This window comes from Rhinopithecus roxellana, chromosome 10 (genome assembly GCF_007565055.1).
Source record: "Rhinopithecus roxellana isolate Shanxi Qingling chromosome 10, ASM756505v1, whole genome shotgun sequence".
NCBI lineage: Eukaryota > Metazoa > Chordata > Mammalia > Primates > Cercopithecidae > Rhinopithecus > Rhinopithecus roxellana.
The window spans coordinates 18,157,740-18,177,959 of NC_044558.1; the positions used below are offsets into that span (position 1 = coordinate 18,157,740).

A 20,220-nucleotide genomic window follows, 5' to 3' on the forward strand; every position below is an offset into this window, starting at 1 on the left:
TGCTGTCCTTAATATCCTGATGTTTCTTTGTTCAGCCTCTACTAAGACTTTTCCCTGACTAAAACTTCCTGGTTCCTGATCCTGGCTCCAAGCTGACTCAGTTCTTTTACAAATTTTATTTCCATTTCACATCTTATTTATTCTGCCCTATTCCACCTAAGCTCTTCCTTAGGGTGGTACCTCAGTTCAGTGTCAGTCTGAGCCACTGAATTTGCTGCCTGTTCATAGCTTGCTTTTTTCTCCACATTGTGGCAAAAATAAATTTTGGGAGGAGTAAATTGATATATACGTTTGTGAAAGATGATTTATTCATGGTAAATTTGTCATATAACAAAACACTTCATTAAAATAATTTTATGCAAATTGACATATTCTGTTATAGTATGGGATTTTTTGCCCCAAATTTTGTTTGCCCTATCATAGGCAGTCTGATAGCCAAGGCTCACTGATAGTTAAGAAATAGGAGAATGGAGAGAGGGGAGTTATATAAACGTGTTTTAATTGTTCTGGGAATACTGGCAATAACCTTGGAGTGGTAAAAGGTCAGTTCAAGGAACTCTTCTACCTAAAATGAAGCCCATCTTGCTACTGCAAGCCTTCCTGGCATTACTTATCCTGACCCCAAATGCTACTCAACTAATTAGACTCCATAACTTTATTTGTGCATTACTGGGAAGACAATCTTGGTAGGCTGAAGCTAGTTTGCCCTATTATTTGGCTCAAAAACTTTCTGTTTTGCGTTAATGTGTAGACAAATTAAAAAATTAAGGGACTCGTACTTGGGGGTCCAATTAATACTGTATAACTGAAAATATTTGTTTTATAGAAATATCGTCTAGGCTTAAACAATCCTAGCTACCACTCTGCAATGGTTGTCAGGCATTCTTTAGCCATAAATATAAATGACAACATTTTGAAATGTGGCTATTGCTACCATAGTTACAGAACTATTTTCCTATTCAGTGTTCAGGTGGTTTAGAAAAATATAATTATGTTTGCTAGAAATGTACTAGAGGTTACATTGTCATGCATAATCAGCCTTGTAGCTTCCTATGAATGTATCAAATGACAAAGCTCTGCTCCCACAGCTAGGTGGGAACAGGTTGTTCAAATATGGTTCCACAACTTCCCATAAACAAAACTAATTCAACTGTAAGTGTATGACCACCTGTCCATAGTCAGAATCATCCTCTTCTTCAGGATTAAGTAGCTTAGAGAGGCCTTCCAGAGCTGTAACTGAAGAAACACTCTCAAAGTCCATATTTTCTGTCTCCGTATTTTCAGAATCCGTATTTTCAGATTCCACTATCTGAAGAAAAAGATAATCAGAAAGAGGTATTTTACTTTTCTGTTTTATTTAAGACATGAAGATGTTTTATTGTCATATCTCCCTTCTTCCCTCGGTCACGCCATTGGTTCTTATACTTCCTTGGAAATCCTTTTAAACTCCTTCAAATATATGTATTTTGCTAACTCACAGACCTGGAGCACCAAGTAAACTCAAACATTCAGCCTGCTTTACTAAAATGTCATACTCAAGCTAACAAGCACTTACTGAGCACCTACTACAGTGGTTCTTGGGTTTTAATGTGCTTAAGAATCACTTGGGGGAGTTGGTTTAAAATGCAGATTCTTAAGCCCTACCTCTAGAAAAAGTGTATGATACATTATGTATCATCATTTGGGAACATATTTTTTAGACTGTCTTTTTATTTGTCTCATGTACGCTGTTTAGGCTGTGTATTCTACTAAGTGAACTGAAAAACATGTCGTTTGAGGGACATGCCCTGATGATCTGTATTCATTTCACATTTTTTTTGCCTCAGGCAGGCCTGTATCTTCTGCTTTATTTCAATTCTTAATTAACCTTTGATGATGCCTAGCATTATATTGCCATTTGAGAGCTCCAATGGGTTAGTTCATTGACTTTCAATGAAAAATTGTTTTTCTGATTATAACGGTGATACTACAAATGTCTATTGTGGGCTTTTTAGGAAATAATACATTAAATGTATAAATAAGAAAAGTATAACTACCTAAAATGCTACCATTCAGACAGCAGTGTTTTTAATAATCTCTGCAGTTATATTTGGAGTAGGAAATTCAGGATCTTTAAAAATGATTAGAGGTGTCAGACTTTTATGAATAACCTTAATAAAGACTGTAGAATTAGATCTGTTGGTAGTGATTTGGGCATAAATATAATAGGAATCTTTTTTTATACTTCTGCTGACATTTTGAAAACATGGTAATAAAATTAACTCATGGGAAGTATTTCTTTAGTACTTTTATTAAATGATCTCCAAAATATTTGCTTTGTGCCTAGAACAGTAATACAAAAGGATTCTCGAATGTGTGCTGCTAGTGTCAAAATCAATCTGCATGCAGATAGTGTTTTACAAATCTTCTGGTTTTTTAAATTATGTTTTGCCATTATTTTGACTTTCTTTTTAAAATAGAAAACTGATCCTAGTATCTATCAAAGACATTGAGGGTATGAAGTAAATATTAAATTGCCCTGTACCTGTAGCATAGAGGCAATATATCATAGCGGTTAGAAGTAGGGGCTCTGGAGTCAACTGCTTGGATTTGTATCCATCATTTACTTTCTTAGCTCTGTGACTTTCAGCATATTATTTAAACTCCCATTATCTAATTTTCTTTATTGATAAAATGGAGATAATAACAGTGTCTATCTTTTAGGGTTGTTACAAGAATTAAGTAGCTTAACACAAGTGAAAGAGTTTGGAACAGTGCTGGTCACAAAGTAAGCATTCAACATATGTTGGTTATTATTAGTTATTTAAAAGTTTTATTTTGCTGGGTATGACTATCATGTCTAATAATGATGTGGAATAAGTTAATGATAAAACTCATTACATTGGAAAGTCATTAAACTGAAAAAGTGAAATAAAAGGTAATAAAACAATTTTCTCTCACAGTAGAGTCTGGTAGTCTGCAATGGAAATGAATAATTGACACAAATAAAACAAAGAGGATCCTGTTTATATTTTTAAATTCCTAGCTGATTGTGTGTTCATTAAATATTTACCTAATATTAAAAGCAAAAATTTATTGTAACAATTTCAACCTTTGACAATGAAAGGAAAAAATGCATCCAGGTATCTGATGCAATTATATAATTGGTATTTTGAGTTGAGATGGTGCAAATGAGATATTTAAAAAACAAATATAGTAGAAATTGTTTATTATACCAGTATTACATACTTTTACAAAATTGTTGTGATGATCAAATTATGCAATGCAGGTGAGTTTACTAAAATAAGAAATGCTATATAAAAATATCATTATCTGACACATAGTATCAGTACCCACAGATGTTTGATCATGAGGTATGTGAAAGTTCAATGGTGGGCCAATGAAAGAAGAATAAACTGGGACCAGCAAAGCTAACCCATAAGTAGATATTCTAAAGTTCCAAATATTGTGTCTGAGGTAGTAGTCAGAACTACAATTTATGTGGTCTTATCTGCTTGGCAGAGACATGGCAGCAGGAGTTCCTGGACATGAGCAGTGCTTTGGGGCAGAAAGGTTGAAGTAATGGTTACAGGTAGAACTATTTAGGGTGAAGAAGGACGCTGGCCTATAGAAGGTGGGGTACAGTTCTTGAGGACTGTGAACAAGTTGACTGCTAGAGATGAAGGTTCAGAATAGGGCAGAATAGGGCTCAAACTTCCAGCTGGAAAAGAGAAAACACACCAGGCACTGCGTCAGTGGCTTTCTCATGTCACCTAGGTACCCACAGTGGAGGTTATGAAGGAATGTTATGGTTCCTTTGGTACATTGGATACTGGATTTAGAAAACCAGATTAATTCTAAATCCCTACGAGTTAGTTGGAAAAGAACTCTGGCCTGGTTCTCATTAGGTGGGAAGTAGGCCAGTGTGAGCAGTGGGAAGCTATACCTGTAGATTTAGTGTATTTAATAACTGGAGCCGGCACATAGTCAGCAGTTGATTAATACTGAATGAAGCATGATTAAATTCATCTGAATGTTATATTTCAAAATAGTCATTTGGAAGGTTATACACTGATGTAAATTATGCTATCAATGCTCAAAATATTTTGGGATTTTTCTTTTTATTTGGAATTGCCTTCATATGTATCACCAAGAAAATAGGTATCATTATGGTATCATTTGGTTTGATTACACATCAGATCTGTCACCAAGTGATTTCTAGATATATTTAGATATCATGCCTACTTTCAAAATATGAAGATTTTCTTTTTTGAGGATATTCAAAAGAATGTGCTACATGCCTCAAGGTGATTCTAAAACAGAAGTTTCAAAAGCAATTTTAGCAATAACAACCACATTAGAATAAACAGATTAGCCTCCAAAAGTGACTACTTCGAAGGGGATGGTCCTCCTTGGAATGTGTACATTTGTTTTTGTTAAATTATTCACAGTAATTCTTAGTAACACTTTATATATCTGATGCATATTAGGAATTAGACTTCTTGACGTCCAGTTGGACTTCCAAATTATGCTAGAATAAAATGCCATAGATTTGCACTATAGCTCAATTGAAATAGAAATATAAAAATAAAATTACCACTTTAGCCAAAGTATTTTTACCATATCAAATGTAATAATAATCTGTAAACACAAATTAATAAATCATGAAAACAAAAATAAATAAATAAATCATGACAAGTTTGTTGATATTGTATTTTGAGAAACAAAAGAATCCCAAATATTTTGTGACTAACTAGTTAAATGGTTCAAAGTATCAAAAGAGAAAAGTAATTTGTGAATTTTTAGAAAAAAGCATTCAAAATTCAATGGAAAGGAAGATTCTACTAGCTTTTTAAGAAGTCTAACATACTAAGAATAACTTACTAAACTTGATTAGAAACATTTATTAAAGTTCATTTGACACAAGTAGATCACAGTTGAAAAACTAAAACAGGAGGACTTTTTAGGAACTACAAATGAACTATTTGTAGTGAACTATCTTTACTACAATGAACTATGCAGTGTTAGTTTATAGGTCTATCTTTTATTTCTAAATGTGATATATATTTAAGTTCATCCTGAGTCTGGCAATCAAGGTCCTTCAGGATATAGTCCCAACGTAATTTTTTGTCCTTCACTCCTATTATTCTCCTACATACTGTGTTAAAAACTAAACTGCTTATTAAACATACTCTACCATTTCCTGCCTTTGTACCTTGGAGTGTATTCTTCCTTTTGCCCTACTTGGATAGTACAGTGTAGTGATTTTTAAAAAGAAGATTCTGGCCAGGTGTGGTGGCTGATGTCTGTAATACCAACACTTTGAGAGGCCAAGGTGAGTTCATGGGTCACATGAGCTCAGGAGTTCGAGATTAGCCTGAGCACCATAGTGAAACCCCGACTCTACAAAAACCACAAAAATTAGACGGGCGCGGTGGTGTGCCCTTGTGGTCCCATCTACTCAGGGGTCCGAGGCAGGATAATAGCTTGAGTCCCAGAGACGGAAGTTGCAGTGAGCCAAGATCGGGCCACTGCACTCCAGCCTGGGAGACAGAGTGAGACCCTGCCTCAAAAATAGATAAATAAATAAAATAATGAAAATAAAAAATAAAAAAGAAGATTCTGGAGCCACACTGCCTAAAATGTTTGAATCTGGCACTGTCACTTACATAGGCCAAGAATAAATTTAAACTAAGGAAAATTTAAGAGTTTCAGTAAAAACAAAATATATTACTGTCTTTGAGAGTTGGTCATTTAGAAAATAAATTTTCTAAGCTCTTTGTTTTTCTTTCTCTCATTTTCTTTTGCTAGGCCAATGCTAATGGCAACATTTTCCAGACAGAGCCTTTGATTTTCCCACATTAACCTGAGTACTTGGGGTCTTCATAAATAGAAGCATGATTGGACCATCTACTAGCCACAATAAGCTAAAGCAACTGACACTCCAGAACCAGCTCATTACCCTAACACTGGAGCCAGTCAGGGGCTGAAAAAGTTCAACCAGGTTGGCTCCAGACCCACAGCACTTAAGCAATATCAGTAACCTTGAGTTAAAGTCAGACTGGTTGTAAGACTGAGATCATGCTTTCTATTTTATTTGCCTCCATCCACAGTATCAATAAAAATGGCTTTTGACATCAGTTAATTGTAGAAAAGTGTAGGTAAATTAGTGAAAACTCTGAATTACAGACTATTCAAATAGATAGTAAATTTTATTAATTAAAGTATATATAGTAAATAAAATCAGGGTGATAAAGAACCACCAAGCAGGGCTGGGCGCCGTGGCTCATCCTGTAATCCCAGCACTTTGGGAGGCTAAGGTGGGCGGATCACTTCAGGTCAGGAGTTCAAGACCAGCCTGGCCAACATGGTGATACTCTGTCTCTACTAAAAAACACAAAAATTAGCTGAGCATAGTGGCAGGCGCCTGTAATGCCAGCTACTTGGGAGGCTGAGGCTGGCGAATCACTGAAACCTTGGAGGTGGCCGTTGCAGTGAGCCAAGATCATGCCACTGCACTCCAGCTTGGGTGACAGAGAGAAACTCTATCTAAAAAACAAAACGAAACAAAAAAAAAATTCACCAAGCAATATCCTTTTGGAACTTGTTTAAGTAAATAGATATATCCCTATGTAAAATACTGACTTTAACACAACGATTTGAAAGTACTGAAAATCTATTTGTTCTCTAAATAAATTTGGCATTTCTTCTGCAACTTCATATTTTTTATTTATTTTTTTCAATCAGCTTTCCTAGATTGAAGCAACTTTATTTATACGGTGTCTTAATTTAGCAATTCCTCCTTTAAAATTCTTCTGAGAACACAAAAGTGACATCACCTCTGCCTATGTCTGAATTAAATTATAATATACTGACTAATTGCTTTCTGCTTTGCATTATTTGATAACTATACTCATCAATGATTTCCCACCTATTAAAAATAATTAATTATGAATGTATCTTTACAATACTAAGAATGATTTCTTTTTCCTGTCTCTAACTTTCACTACCATAAAATGTACTAACTCATAAGTAACTATGGGAACTTAACAGTTTTCGTTTCAAATTTAAAATATATTTAAGGAAGATGCTTTTTGAAAGTACCTGGAATCTTTCATAGAAAAAGAGGTCAAGAAATTAAATAGTTATTGATTATTAAATTTTTAAAAAAGTGTCTTTTGGCTAGTCGCGGTGGCTCACGCCTGTAATCCCAGCACTTTGGGAGGCCAAGGCGGGCGGATCACTTGAGGTCAGGAGTTTGAGACCAGCTGGCCAACATGGTGAAACCCCGTCTCTACTAAAAACACAAAAATTAGCCAGGCATAGTGGCGCGCGCCTGTAATCCCAGCTCCTTGGGTGGCTGAGGCCAAAAATCGCTTGAACCCGGGAGGTGGAGGTTGCAGTCCAGCCTGGGCGACAGAGCGACACTCAGTCTCAAAAAAAAAAAAAAAAAAAAAAAAAAAGCACCTTTTGATTTTAGTTTTCCTCTATTTTAGTCATTTATTCATGAGGAGTCTGTACCATCCCAATTCTTTTTGAAAAGTGAGTTTTGTTTTTGTTTTTGTTTTGTTTTTCTTTTTTTTTGGAGACAGGATCTTGCTGTAGACCAGGCTGAAGTGCAGTGGCGCGATCTCCGCTCACTGCAGCCTCGACTTCCCTGGCTCAAGTAATCTTCCCACCTCAAACCTCCCAAGTAGCTGGGACTACAGACTGCGCCAGTGCGCCTGGCTAATTTTTGTATTATTTGTAGAGACGGGGTTTCGCCGGCTAATTTTTTTTATTACTTGTAGAGATGGGGCTTCACCGTGTTGCCCAGATGGGTCTCGAACTCCTGAGCTCAAGCGATCCCTCGCTTAGGAGTCTCAAAGTGCTGAGATTACAAAAAAATTAGTTTTTATATGGAGAGGCAAATCCTTGGTTTCTGTAGGACCCATCCTGAATTATCGAATGCTATATAGTACATTTCAGACAAACTTAATACACTTAATATTTTTTCCTCTTTGTTTATCTATCTGAAGTCTCATACTCCATCTCTATCTAAATGGAAGTTGGAGGGACTTCTTTTTAGATATAGGTGGAGTATGAGACCTCTTTTGTTTTTGAGACCACGTCTCACTGTCGCCCAGGTTAGAGTGCAGTGCCGCCATCACAGCTCACTGCAGCCTCGACCTCCAGGGCTCAGGTGATTCTCCCACCTCAGCATCCAGGCAGGCAGGCGCCAACACACCCGGTTAATTTTTATATTTTTAGTGGAGACCAGGTTTCGCCATATTGCCCAGGCTGGTCTTGAACTCCTGACCTCAAGTGATCTGCCCACCTCGGCCTCCCAAAGTGCTGGGATTACAGGCAGGAGCCACAGTGCTTGGCCCGGCAAATTTTCTTGCTGTGCTTTAAATTTTCTCCCCGAGTCCTGTTTTTTTAAATTTCTTTCTTTCTTTTTTTTTTTTTTTTTTTGAGACAGAGTCTCGCTCTGTAGCCCAGGCTGGAGTGCAGTGGCCGGATCTCAGCTCACCGCAAGCTCCGCCTCCCGGGTTTACGCCATTCTCCCGCCTCAGCCTCCCGAGTAGCTGGGACTACAGGCGCCCGCCAACTCGCCCAGCTAGTTTTTTGTATTTTTTAGTAGAGACGGGGTTTCACCGGGTTAGCCAGGATGGTCTCTATCTCTTTACCTCGTGATCCGCCCGTCTCGGCCTCCCAAAGTGCTGGGATTACAGGCTTGAGCCACCGCGCCCAGCCTTTTTTTTTATTTCTTTAGGAAATACAGTCTCTGTTCTGAATCCTTATCACAAGAAGCTCTTAAGGAGTGATGACTCCTCCCTCTCTGGTCAAACTAGGTTCTCTCCCTTCACTCAGATTTAATTTTTTTGGTCATACTTCCTCATCTTTTGACAGTTACAGTCAAACGACATGTAATACTTTCCCAATCAGCCCTTGGCGAGTAGTAGGTTTTGTAGGTACAAGTAGTCTCTGCACAGTACACTCGGGCCCACCAAGTGAAGGTCTGACCACGTCTCACTCCTCAGCTTATCTAACCAAGCGACACTGGAACTCTCAGGCCACAGCGTTCAAGTTGTCGCACAAAGGACATTATTCACATAGTGAGTACTGGGGCCTTTTTTTTTTCCAGTCTGAAGTGTTATATCCCCCAAAACATTTCCTAACCAAGGCATGCTAGGCCAGGATAAATCGTGCCTACACATATAAAACAGAAGGGTACAGTGGCTGCTCCAGTTTGGAGCACCCAGATCCTCCTATAAGAGAATATGGTTTACATTCCCAAATTAGTCATTATTAACAGGAAGGGAGAATCAATAAGTGTATGTGAGAGTTGAGAGAAGACCAGTTGAGAAACCTTCAGATGTTCATTTTTGCCTTCTAACAGTCGATCAGAACCCATCTCTCACTCACATCCTATAAAACCGAGTTTTGTTAAAGCAGCGTCCCGCTTCTAGAGTCTAGGATAGCGGGATTTAGGGAACGGGTCTCCTCTACCTTGTCCAACTTGTGGCTTTTTGGGGTATCTCTCAGAGTTATGAATATCTAGAGCTTTCCCTAGTTTTTCTGATAGCCACGGCATCTGAGGACCCTGTCTTTCCCCCTCCTAAGGTTCAAGTTTCCTCACCTTGGTCAGTTTTCCGGTCTCTGGCTAGGCTCCGAAAGGACTGTGGAGAGCGCGGCGTCTCTCTGTTGCTAGGGTAACAACTTTGTTTTGTTCCCGCCCCCCACCTGCCAACCTCCGGGTTCCCGCTTGACTTTTCTGGCCAATCATAGAAGAGTCTCATCTGAGACAACACTGGAATCGACCAATCCGAGCGCGTCCAGGTCAGGGTCACTGGTCGCCCTTTCTAGTTAACCAGGTCGACCCCTTTTAAGCCTCAGTCTGGGTTAGCTTCACTTCAGCGGGAACCTGCCCACAGAGGAGGCCGGTTCTTTCCGGCTCGAGCAGGTCCGGACCCTCCCCTCTGGCGGCTACGCAGTCTCGGAGGCTTGCTCGTATAGTTCAGGGCCGGACAGCGAGCGGTGGCGGCTGCCACTAAGGTAAGTTTGTGGGGTTTTCATTTGTCCCGTTCGTCAGCACGCTTCGCTGTCTTTTACGCTTTTCCCGCGCGTGAATTCCCGATCTGAGGACTCGATCTCCAGCCAATCTGGAGAGGCGGGGGCAGAAGGGTAGTGGGCCGGGGGTTGAGAAGGTTTTGCTACCGTCCTCCACGCCCCCCGCCTCTCACGTCTCCCCCACGCGACAGAAACACGTATTGTGCTTCCGTCCTGGCTTGGCGCGTGCGATCGTGTGTTTGTATGTGTGCAGGTGGGATCGCGTTTTATTCTCCTCTGTGGGCAAGCCTTCCGGGCCCCAAGTTCCCGGGGGAGCACCTGGTCAACTGCCACCTGGTTCCTGTGGGGCACTGGCTTGAGCTACGCGTTGCTCCCACTCTAGGGAAAATCGCGGCTCCGGGAGCTCTGCTTTTCCCGCCTCGGAGTGGAGAAAAGCAGGCGCGCCGCTCGCTTGCCACTGCTAGGGAATCTGGTTGTCTTAAGTTCACTTAGAGGTAGAGTTGTTACTCTAGTTTCCCATAAATTCCGTGGCTTGGTTTTAAACAAAGGGGCGGCGGGGGTATGGCGTAATAAATATTTAGAGTACTTAGGACTGATTAGCCATGATCAATAGTAGGACCCCACAGATGGTTTTAATGAATGGTTACTTTTGGTTATTCAGGTATTGGAATTTGATTATAAATGAACTAAACTGCTTCCCTTCTTTCTTTATACCATGCATTTCTTAACGACCATCCCATCTGGCATAGGGGATAGTGAAGTTTGATTAATTTGTCCATTCTACTTGTTATTATCTACGGTAAACAAAAAGTGGGGATAGAATAAGGTTATTGGCTAAAGCAACGTTATTGGCCTTTTAGCCAAATTACCAATACCTTAATTCCCCTTATTACTGTGAATGATCAGAGTTTAGGTGTCTTACATTTTGCTAATTCTTTAGATACTTGTGGAGCTTAAATTATAGATATTATGCCATCTCCTTTTTCTTGCTTTTTTGTTTTTATTCTGCCTCATTGTGCATTATTCTGTCTGTAATGCTCAGCCGGTGTTTTTCAGACCTTTTGACTGTGACCAACAGTAAGAAATAAATTTTATATTGTGACCTAGTACACATGTACACAATATATAACCGACAACCATTTTTACAGAAACAACACTTAACATTTACTACCTGCAATATACTCTGATAATTTCCATTACGTTTTAAAAAATGTAAACCACAACCCTCTAATGATTTGTCCCTAGATCTTTAGTTTCCAAATTTGTGTGTGCACTTTATTTAAAATTTATTGAAATAAAGAATTTATTTAAAATGCAGATTGCCCTGGCTCCCTCCAGAAATTGGTTCTGTGGTCTAGTGGGACCCAGGAAGGTATACAATATAGCATATATGAAATACTTGGTACAGTGTCAGGTGCACAGGTGTTCAGTGAATATTAGTTTTCTTCTTGGGGAACAAATGTTATTTATCTTTAGGGATATAATAAACTCTTCAAGGTTTCATCTGTCTCTGGCAAGGTGGCGTCCAATACTAAGAACTGTTTTCCCTAGGTAGAGGAAGTAGCGGGGTGGGGGATGGGTCCAGGATCTGAGATTAATCTTTAAGCAGTTGGCTTCCCTAAACAATGTCGGAAATACAGAAGCTTAGAGGCTGAGGAACACAAGGATTAGAGAGGTTCTGTGACTTTCCCAGGACCGTGCTGTTAGTAAGCAGAGACAACTGAATTTGACTCCTAGTTCGGTTTTAAAGTAATGAAACTTGAGAGATCTAAAATATTTTTTAGACTACACCCAAAGGTTTCTGTGGATTTATAGCTATGAAAAAATGGATATAGTTTAGCTAATCATTTTATAATATATAGAGTGTTTTAAAACATTGGTTAAATAATTTATTAATGCAACATTGAAAGAAATTAAAGATGAAAAATCTCACTCAATTCTGCTACCATAATATAACTGATAATTCTGTTCCCCTCCTATCTTTATCCATATGTACCTATGTTTTTACATGATTGTGATCCTTTTTCGTGTACTTTTTTGTTATTTTTATTTAATACTGTTTTGGAAATTTTTTTCCATGTTGTGATAGTCTTTATCTTTTGCATTATTAACAGCAACCTAATATTTCATAGAGTGAGTTGGCTATAATTTACTTAGCCTAACTAACCAACAACAGAAAATAAGACACTATGTGTGCTTTGAAAAGAGAGATGTAGCCAGGTGCGATGGCTCACACCTGTAATCCCAGCACTTTGGGAGGCTGAGGCAGAAGAATCACTTGAACCCGGGAGTTCAAGACCAGCCTGGGTAACATAGGGAGCCCCCATCTCTATAAAAAATATTTAAAAATTAGTCAGGCTTGGTGCCATGTACCTGTGGTCCCAGCTACTCAGGAGGCTGAGGTGGGAGGATTGCTTGAGCATGGGAGGTTGAGGCTGCAGTGAGCTGTGATTACGCCACTGCACTCCAGCCTGGGTGACAGAACAAGACCCTGTCTCAAAAGAAAAAAAAAAAGTAAAGGGAGATGTGCTAATATAGTTATTCCATGATGTCTTGGGTTATTTAAAATCATTTCTATAACTTGTGTCTTACGTAACAGTGAGCTCAATAGGAAGCCTAACAGGAAGGCCAGATCTAGATCTGGACCTGAGCTGGGAGTTTTTGCCCCTCTTAGATGCATGAATTTGACAATCAAGATTTCTATGTGCTAGAGCAGGCAGTGATCAGCCCTGGTGTCCTGTATACATATGAGTTAGGTTGAATATACTTTTTTACTTTTTTTTTTTGTTTGTTTGTTTTGAGACAGGGTCTGCTCTGTCGCCCCAGCTGGAGTGCAGTGGTATGATCACAGCTCACTGCAGCCTCGACTTCTGGGGCTACAAGTAGCTGGGACTATAGGCACATGTTACCATACCTGGCTAATTTTTTTTTTTTTCTTTTTTGGCAGGGACTGGGTTTCACCACATTCCCCATGCTGGTTTCGAACTCCTGGGCTCAAGCAATCCACCTGCCTCAGTCTCCCAAAGTGCTGGGATTGCAGGCGTGAGCCACTGGGCCCTGTCATGAATGTTCTATTTTTTTTTTTTTTAAAGATAGTCAAGTGAAGCCATGGGAGTGGAGAAGGAACAAAGAACTCTGTAACTGGTTGTGATTAATTAGTTGTATTAATAAATACCACTGTACTCAGACCAGCCTGAATTTACTTTTTTTACTAAGTATAGACATTTTTAAAATAACTTACTTTAAAAAATATGTAAATCATAGCAGCTTCACATAGGTTCAAGTGCCATAGTAACACACTCACACTGTTACTTTATGAATATCTTTTTCAAAGATTATATGAGTGTATATTAATTTATAATTTAAACAATTTTTATAAAAGAGCCAATTAAGCTGGCTGGGAGAATAAAAGCTACAATTAGTCTATATAAACATATCTCCATTTTCAAAGCACACATATAGTCTTATTTTCTGTCATTCTAAAACATTACTTCTTTAAAATTAAGAAATATTTCAAACAGAAAAATAGATTTATGCACCATCATCCATGTATCTACCGAAGATTTAACAATTGTTATAATTTTGCCACATTTTCTTTAAGGTGTTGATCTTTTTAAAGAACTAAAACATTACAGCTATCTCTTTATATCCCGTCCCAATCTCATTTCCTTCCCATCCCAGAGATACTTTTCCAAAGTTGGTATATATTTTTCCAATCTATATTTATAAGTGCCCTGACATGCGGCCATAAATAGTTTGTAATGTATTGTTTTGTGTGTCTTTAAGATTTATATAAATGGTATAATTTATTATTCTGCAGTTTTGTTTTTCTCTTTTGAGACAGGGTCTCATTCTACTGCCCAGGCTGGAGTGCAGCCACGTGATCTTGGCTCATTGCAACCTCCATCTCTTGGGCCCAAGTGATCCTCCCACCTCAGCCTCTGGCATAGGTGGGACCACAGGTCTACAGGTGTGCATCACCGTGCTTGGCTAATTTTAAATTTTTTTTGTAGAGACAAGGTCTCACTGTGTTGCCCAGGCTGTTCTTGAACTCCTGGGCTCAAGTGATCCTCTTGCCTTAGCCTCCCGAAGTGCTGGGATTACATTACAGGTGTAGCCACTGTGCTTGGCCCAGCAGCCTTTTTTTTTTTTTTTTTTTTTTTTGGTCAGCAGTGTTTTTGAGATTTTTAAATGCAAATAAAGTTATTTTTTATTGCTATATAGTATTCCAATATATGACTAAATCACTTTTTAAAAAATCTCCATTCCCTTATTGCTGTTGGACATTTAGGTTGTTTTAAATATACAGATAAGATTCATATAAATCACGCAAATATTGTTATGATTCCACTTGCATGAGGTACCTAGAATAGAGTAATTCATAGACAGAAAGTAAAATAAAGGTTACCAGGGGCTGAAAGACAGAGGAAAAGGGAGTTAGTGTTCAGTAGGTACAGAGTTTCTGTTCAGGATGATGAAAAATTTTTGTCAAGAGATAGTTGTGACAGTTGAATAACATCATGAGTGTACCTCATACTACCAAAATTGTACGCTTTAAAATGGGTAAAATGGCAAGTATTATATGTATTTTACCACAATTAAAAAACTAAAAATTAGAAACATAAGAATTATGCTTATTTTTTCAGAAGCATATGTTTAATTGCTTTATTTTCTGTGGAGTGAGGCCATGAAAAAAGCGAACATCCTATTAAAAAATAAACTTTAAGTTATATTAGCCAGATCTGTTTTTCCTTGTAAACAATAGTTTTTGAGGTCTTTATATGACAGCTTTTCTTACTTGTATGTTTGTAAAAGGTTTTTATGATTATCATTCTTCAGAATTCTCCAGTTTTTTTGTTTTTTGAGGGTTTTTTGCTCTACTTTTCCAGAGTTTTGGGGAAGATTCTTATAAATATGGGCATACCTTTGAGGCTGTCTTTTGCATTTGACTGCTATTCACCAGTTAGTTTCCTTAGCTAGTTCTTTCAAGTGTTTTACTCTCTCGCCTCCCCTCACCTACCCTCCGCTATTCCCTGCCCTCTCTTGCATTCCTCCACCCCCTTTCCAAGCAGCCATACCTACCTCTTCGTAGGTCTTCATGCCCACACATACACTCTGCCCTCCCTTGGGTCCTTCTCAGCTCCTCCAAGATTCTCTCTCTCTCTCTTTTTTTTTTTTTTTTTTGAGACGGAATCTCGCTCTATTGTCCAGGATGGAGTGCGGTGGCACGATCTCGGCTCACTGCAACCTCTGCCTCCCAGGTTCAAGCGATTCTCCTGCCTCAGCCTCCTGAGTAGCTGGGATTACAGGCACTCACCACCATGCCTGACTAATTTTTGTATTTTTAGTAGGGACGGAGTTTTACCATGTTGCTCAGGCTGGTCTCGAACTCCTGACCTTATGATCTGTCCACCTCAGCCTCCCAAAATGCTGGGATTATAGCCGTCAGTCACCATGCCCGGTCTGATTCTCCCTCTCTTGATTCTTTCTGGCTTTGGTCCCACTCACCCCTGGTTTTTCCTTTTCCAATTTTGTAACTGCTAAAGTCTCTTACTGAAAATGAGCAATTTACAGTCTTCAGCAATATCACTCTTTTAACATTTGAAGAATTGATCCTCATTTTGGGATTAAAATAAAAACTTTTTCTAGGTCTTAAAATTAGATTCTGACCTTAAGGCTTTGCGAAGCTATAGTATGAAGGGGGAAAAAAGAACTTAATATGAAAGATAATCAGCAAATTATACTGCTTAAGATGTTTGATATGAACTTGAAACCAACTTCACCTCTCCCTATCAATTTCTCTCTGGGAATAGAAACATTTAGAGTAAGACATTAGTAATTCAGTTTTTACTTCCAGAGTTGGCATGCATAACTATTACTGACAAATAGGGTCATTACTGTGCTTTGAGGCTTAGATTTTTCTACTTTCTTCTTGAGTACTTTTTCTGGAAGACTTTATATCTTGGTGGTGCAAGGGGTTTCTTCTGTGAATTTGTACTTCCTTTGCATCTCTGCCTCTCTAATTAATGATGTGTTAAACAATCATATGTATTGCCAGAGATTGCTATTTATAGAAATGGTTTTATAACATGACTAATCATATGTGAATTTTCAGGCCAGATCTCTCAGTCATGATGTTCTTGAGAAGGTTGAGTGCCTTCGTGGAACTTGATGATTTTCAAGTAACTAGGCAGTTTAGGGAAAATGTTGCCTCTAAAGAAGAATAGTCTATTTGCTTCTAAGAAACTAGGAACAATTTTTAATAAATTATGTGGCTAAGCTTCTGTGCCAGTCACCTCTTGACAGTCATTTCTCAAAGTAAATATAGGGGAATTAATCATTACTCTCAAAATCATGTATACTTTTGAGACAGAAATCGTTAAACATTATGCTGAAATGGCTTATAATAGGTACCCAGGCTTGAACTGATTTTGTTTCTGCCTTTTGACACACAGTAGATTTATCTTCCTAATGATGTGTTGCTTAAGCTAGTATTAAAATAGAAGAATTGTGTCCGGTTCCTTCACTTACTAGTTGCTTGACCCCAGGAAAGTTAGTGTCTCAGAGCCTCTGCTTCCTCAGCTATAGAATGGAGATCAAAATACCTTTTTGGTTTGTTGTTAGGTAATGAAGGTAAGGGATTTCAGTTTCAGTAAGTGCTTCCTTTTATCTTTTTCCCTTTATATTACATAAGAGAGTCTAGAACTTGAGTGGTAAAGTGGTGTGTCCTGAAATGACCTACCATCATTTATTGATTCTAGATCAGGTTTCCTACTACCAAGAACACGCCCAGAATCAATAAATAACAGTAGGTAGTACACAGAGAAGATAATTTGCATGCTGATACATGAGCTAGATGAATAGTCATTTTTTTAAATTATAGTTTGAAATCCAGTTTATGTTCACTCTCTGGGCCAGCTGATAGTGTGTCCAGAATTGGTTCCTTCCGGTGGATTCCTGGTCTCCCTGACTTCAAGCGTGAAACTGCGGACCCTCACTGTCAGTGTTATAGTTCTTAAAGATGGTGTGTCCGGAGATTGTTCCTTCAGATGTTCGGATGTGTCCAGAGTTTCCTCCTTATGGTGGGTTCGTGGTCTTGCTGACTTCAGGAGTGAAGTCGCAGACCCTCATAGTGAGTGTTACAGCTCTTAAAGGCGGCGCGTCGGGAGTTACTCATTCCTCCTGGTGGGTTTGTGGTCTCGCTGGCTTCGGGAGTGAAGCTGCAGACCTCTGCGGTGAGTGTTACAGCTTATAAAGGTGGCACGTCCGGAGTTGTTCATTACTCCCGGTGGGTTCGTGGTCTCGCTGGCTTCAGGAGTGAAGCCGTGGACCTTCGAGGTGAGTGTTACACCTCATAAAGGTAGTGTGGACCCAAAGAGCGAGCAGCAGCAAGATTTATTGCTAAAAGTGAAACAACAAAGCTTCCACAGCATGGAAGGGGACCCGAGTGGGTTGCTGCTGCTGGCTCTGGTGGCCAGCTTTTAGTCCCTTATTTGGCCCCGCCCACATCCTGCTGATTGTTCCATTTTATAGAGTGCTGATTGGTGCATTTACAAACCTTTAGCTAGACACAGAGCGCTGACTGGTGTGTTTTTAGAGTGCTGATTGATGTGTTTACAAACGTTTAGACACAGAGTGCTGATTGGTGCATTTACAATCCTTTAACTAGACAGAAAAGTTCTCCAGGTCCCCACCCAATTAGCTAGACACAGAGCACTGATTGGTGCGTTTTTACAGAGTGCTGATTGGTGCATTTACAAACCTTTAGCTAGACAGAAAAGTTCTCCAAGTCCCCACCCGCCCCAGAATCCCAGCTGGCTTCACCTCTCAATAGTGCTCTATAATTATCTTTGATTTGCTGGTTCTTCACCAGCAGTGAGGATAACCCCAGCATTATATTTTGGAAAGCTTTCACATAGCACTTTACATAAAATTAAATTAGACAAGGTAATATATGTGAAGAGTCCTTTGCAAACTTATTTTTATTTTTTTATTTTTATTTTTATTTTTATTATACTTTAAGTTCTAGGGTACATGTGCATAACGTGCAGGTTTGTTACATATGTATACTTCTGCCATGTTGGTGTGCTGCACCCATCAACTCGTCAGCACCCATCAATTCGTCATTTATATCAGGTATAACTCCCAATGCAATCCCTCCCCCCTCCCCCCTCCCCCCTCCCCCCTCCCCCCTCCCCATGATAGGCCCCGATGTGTGATGTTCCCCTTCCCGAGTCCGAGTGATCTCATTGTTCAGTTCCCACCTATGAGTGAGAACATGCGGTGTTTGGTTTTCTGTTCTTGTGATAGTTTGCTAAGAATGATGGTTTCCAGCTGCATCCATGTCCCTACAAAGGACACAAACTCATCCTTTTTTATGGCTGCATAATATTCCATGGTGTATATGTGCCACATTTTCTTAATCCAGTCTGTCACAGATGGACATTTGGGTTGATTCCAAGTCTTTGCTATTGTGCATAGTGCCGGAATAAACAGACACATGAAAAAATGCTCATCATCACTGGCCATCAGAGAGATGCAAATCAAAACCACAATGAGATACCATCTCACACCAGTTAGAATGGCAATCATTAAAAAGTCAGGAAACAACAGGTGCTGGAGAGGATGTGGAGAATTAGGAACACTTTTACACTGTTGGTGGGATTGTAAACTAGTTCAACCATTATGGAAAACAGTATGGCGATTCCTCAGGGATCTAGAACTAGATGTACCATATGACCCAGCCATCCCACTACTGGGTATATACCCAAAGGATTATAAATCATGCTGCTATAAAGACACATGCACACGTATGTTTATTGCAAACTTATTTTTAAAATGGTATTTTGGTTATTTACTTAATGGAACCGTGAGAATTTTAGAAGTGAGGAAACCAAGGCTTCAAATGCATTTAAATGACTAGAACAGTCTAGTGGGCATCAACACTCATTCAGTTGTTTTCTTTCTCTCCAGCCATTTAGTTAATGCAGTAAGCCCCATTTAGATTGGACTGCCAGGTAGGGAACATTCTGCTCATGTCTAGTAGCCCTTCCAGTGAGCTCTGATGATTTTTGGGGGCCTAGTGGGCTTTCTGCTGAGGGCCTTTATCATCTAGTGTTTCTTTCTTTGAATATGTGTGCTTGCATTGAGTCACCAAAGAGAGACTAAGCTGGGCTCAACATACAAAGCTGTAGTTTTGTCAGCTTTAAGCTCCTGTAGTTAGGCAGTGTGGATAAGGAGAGATTACTTAGAAGAGGAAGAGAGGTTGTCTGGAGAAACCCAACAAGGCAGAGATAGAGTATTCCTATTGATTGCCACAGATAGGAAGTACAGCGCTGTTTCCTATTTTTTAATAAAGTAATGATATGCATAGGGAAGCTAAAGTGTGCTAAGTTCCTGTTTGTTAAAAAAGGATAGGGAATACTGATTAATTTCAGACTTTGTTTTAAAAAGTATAAATTTAAGTCTGTGTTAAAAGAAATAATTCAAGAGAATGCATACGAATTAATAGAATATGTAACTTCCACACCTGGGAAAAATTAAGAGAATAAAGAAAATCTCATCAATCCAAATATGCAGAAAAAAGATAAAATATATATAATGCCTGGCAAATGAAAAACACAAAGTAAGACGGAAGAAAAATTCAGTAGTGTCAGTAGTCACAATAAATGTAAGTTAAACTCACTGAGAGACTGTCAGATTGAATTTAAAATATTTCGGCTATGCTACTTACAAAAAACACATTTAAAATGACCCAGAAAGGTTGAAAACAAGGGAATAGAAAAAGATATACTAGGCCAATACCAACCTAAAGAAAAATGGTGAGGCAACATCAGTGTCAGACAAAATATGATTTAAGGCAGTTTAGTAATAATTAGTTACTTCACACTGGTAAAGGAAAGAAAATTTACCAAGAGTCTGTTGACTGTGAACTTCATATAGGCCCCTAACAATACAGTCTTGAAATATATAAAGGAGGCCGGGTGTGGTGGCTCACACCTGTAATCCCAGCACTTGGGGTGGCTGAGGTGGGTGGATCGCCTGAGGTCAGGAGTTTGAGACCAGCCTGATCAACATGGTGAAACCCCATCTCTATTAAAAATACAAAAAAAAAAAAAAAAAATTAGCCAAGCGTGGTGGCACTTACCTGTAATCCCAGGTACTTGGGAGGCGGAGGCAGGAGAATCG

General features: G+C 39.1%; 2 protein-coding genes across 3 annotated transcripts in view; one reads left to right on the forward strand and one right to left on the reverse strand.

Moving 5' to 3' along the window:
• Positions 1–9,679, reverse strand: part of PIH1D3 (PIH1 domain containing 3) — a 40,194-nt gene extending 30,515 nt beyond the window's left edge. Inside the window, exons 1-3 of one of the 2 annotated variants that reach the window (XM_030939645.1) lie at positions 9,602–9,658; positions 8,896–9,171; positions 1,169–1,309 (exon numbers count right to left, since the gene is read on the reverse strand). In XM_030939645.1, the coding sequence (XP_030795505.1) occupies positions 1,169–1,261 (93 nt within the window). In that variant the 5' untranslated portion in view covers positions 1,262–1,309; positions 8,896–9,171; positions 9,602–9,658. Of the gene's footprint in view, positions 1–1,168; positions 1,310–8,895; positions 9,172–9,601 lie in introns of both variants that reach the window. The other variant, XM_030939644.1, reaches the window with a different exon arrangement.
• Positions 9,680–9,849: 170 nt separating this feature from the next.
• Positions 9,850–20,220, forward strand: part of NUP62CL (nucleoporin 62 C-terminal like) — a 79,435-nt gene continuing 69,064 nt past the window's right edge. Inside the window, exon 1 of the mRNA XM_010376246.2 lies at positions 9,850–10,017. The gene's annotated coding sequence lies outside the window, so the exon portion shown is untranslated. The remainder of the gene's footprint in view (positions 10,018–20,220) is intronic.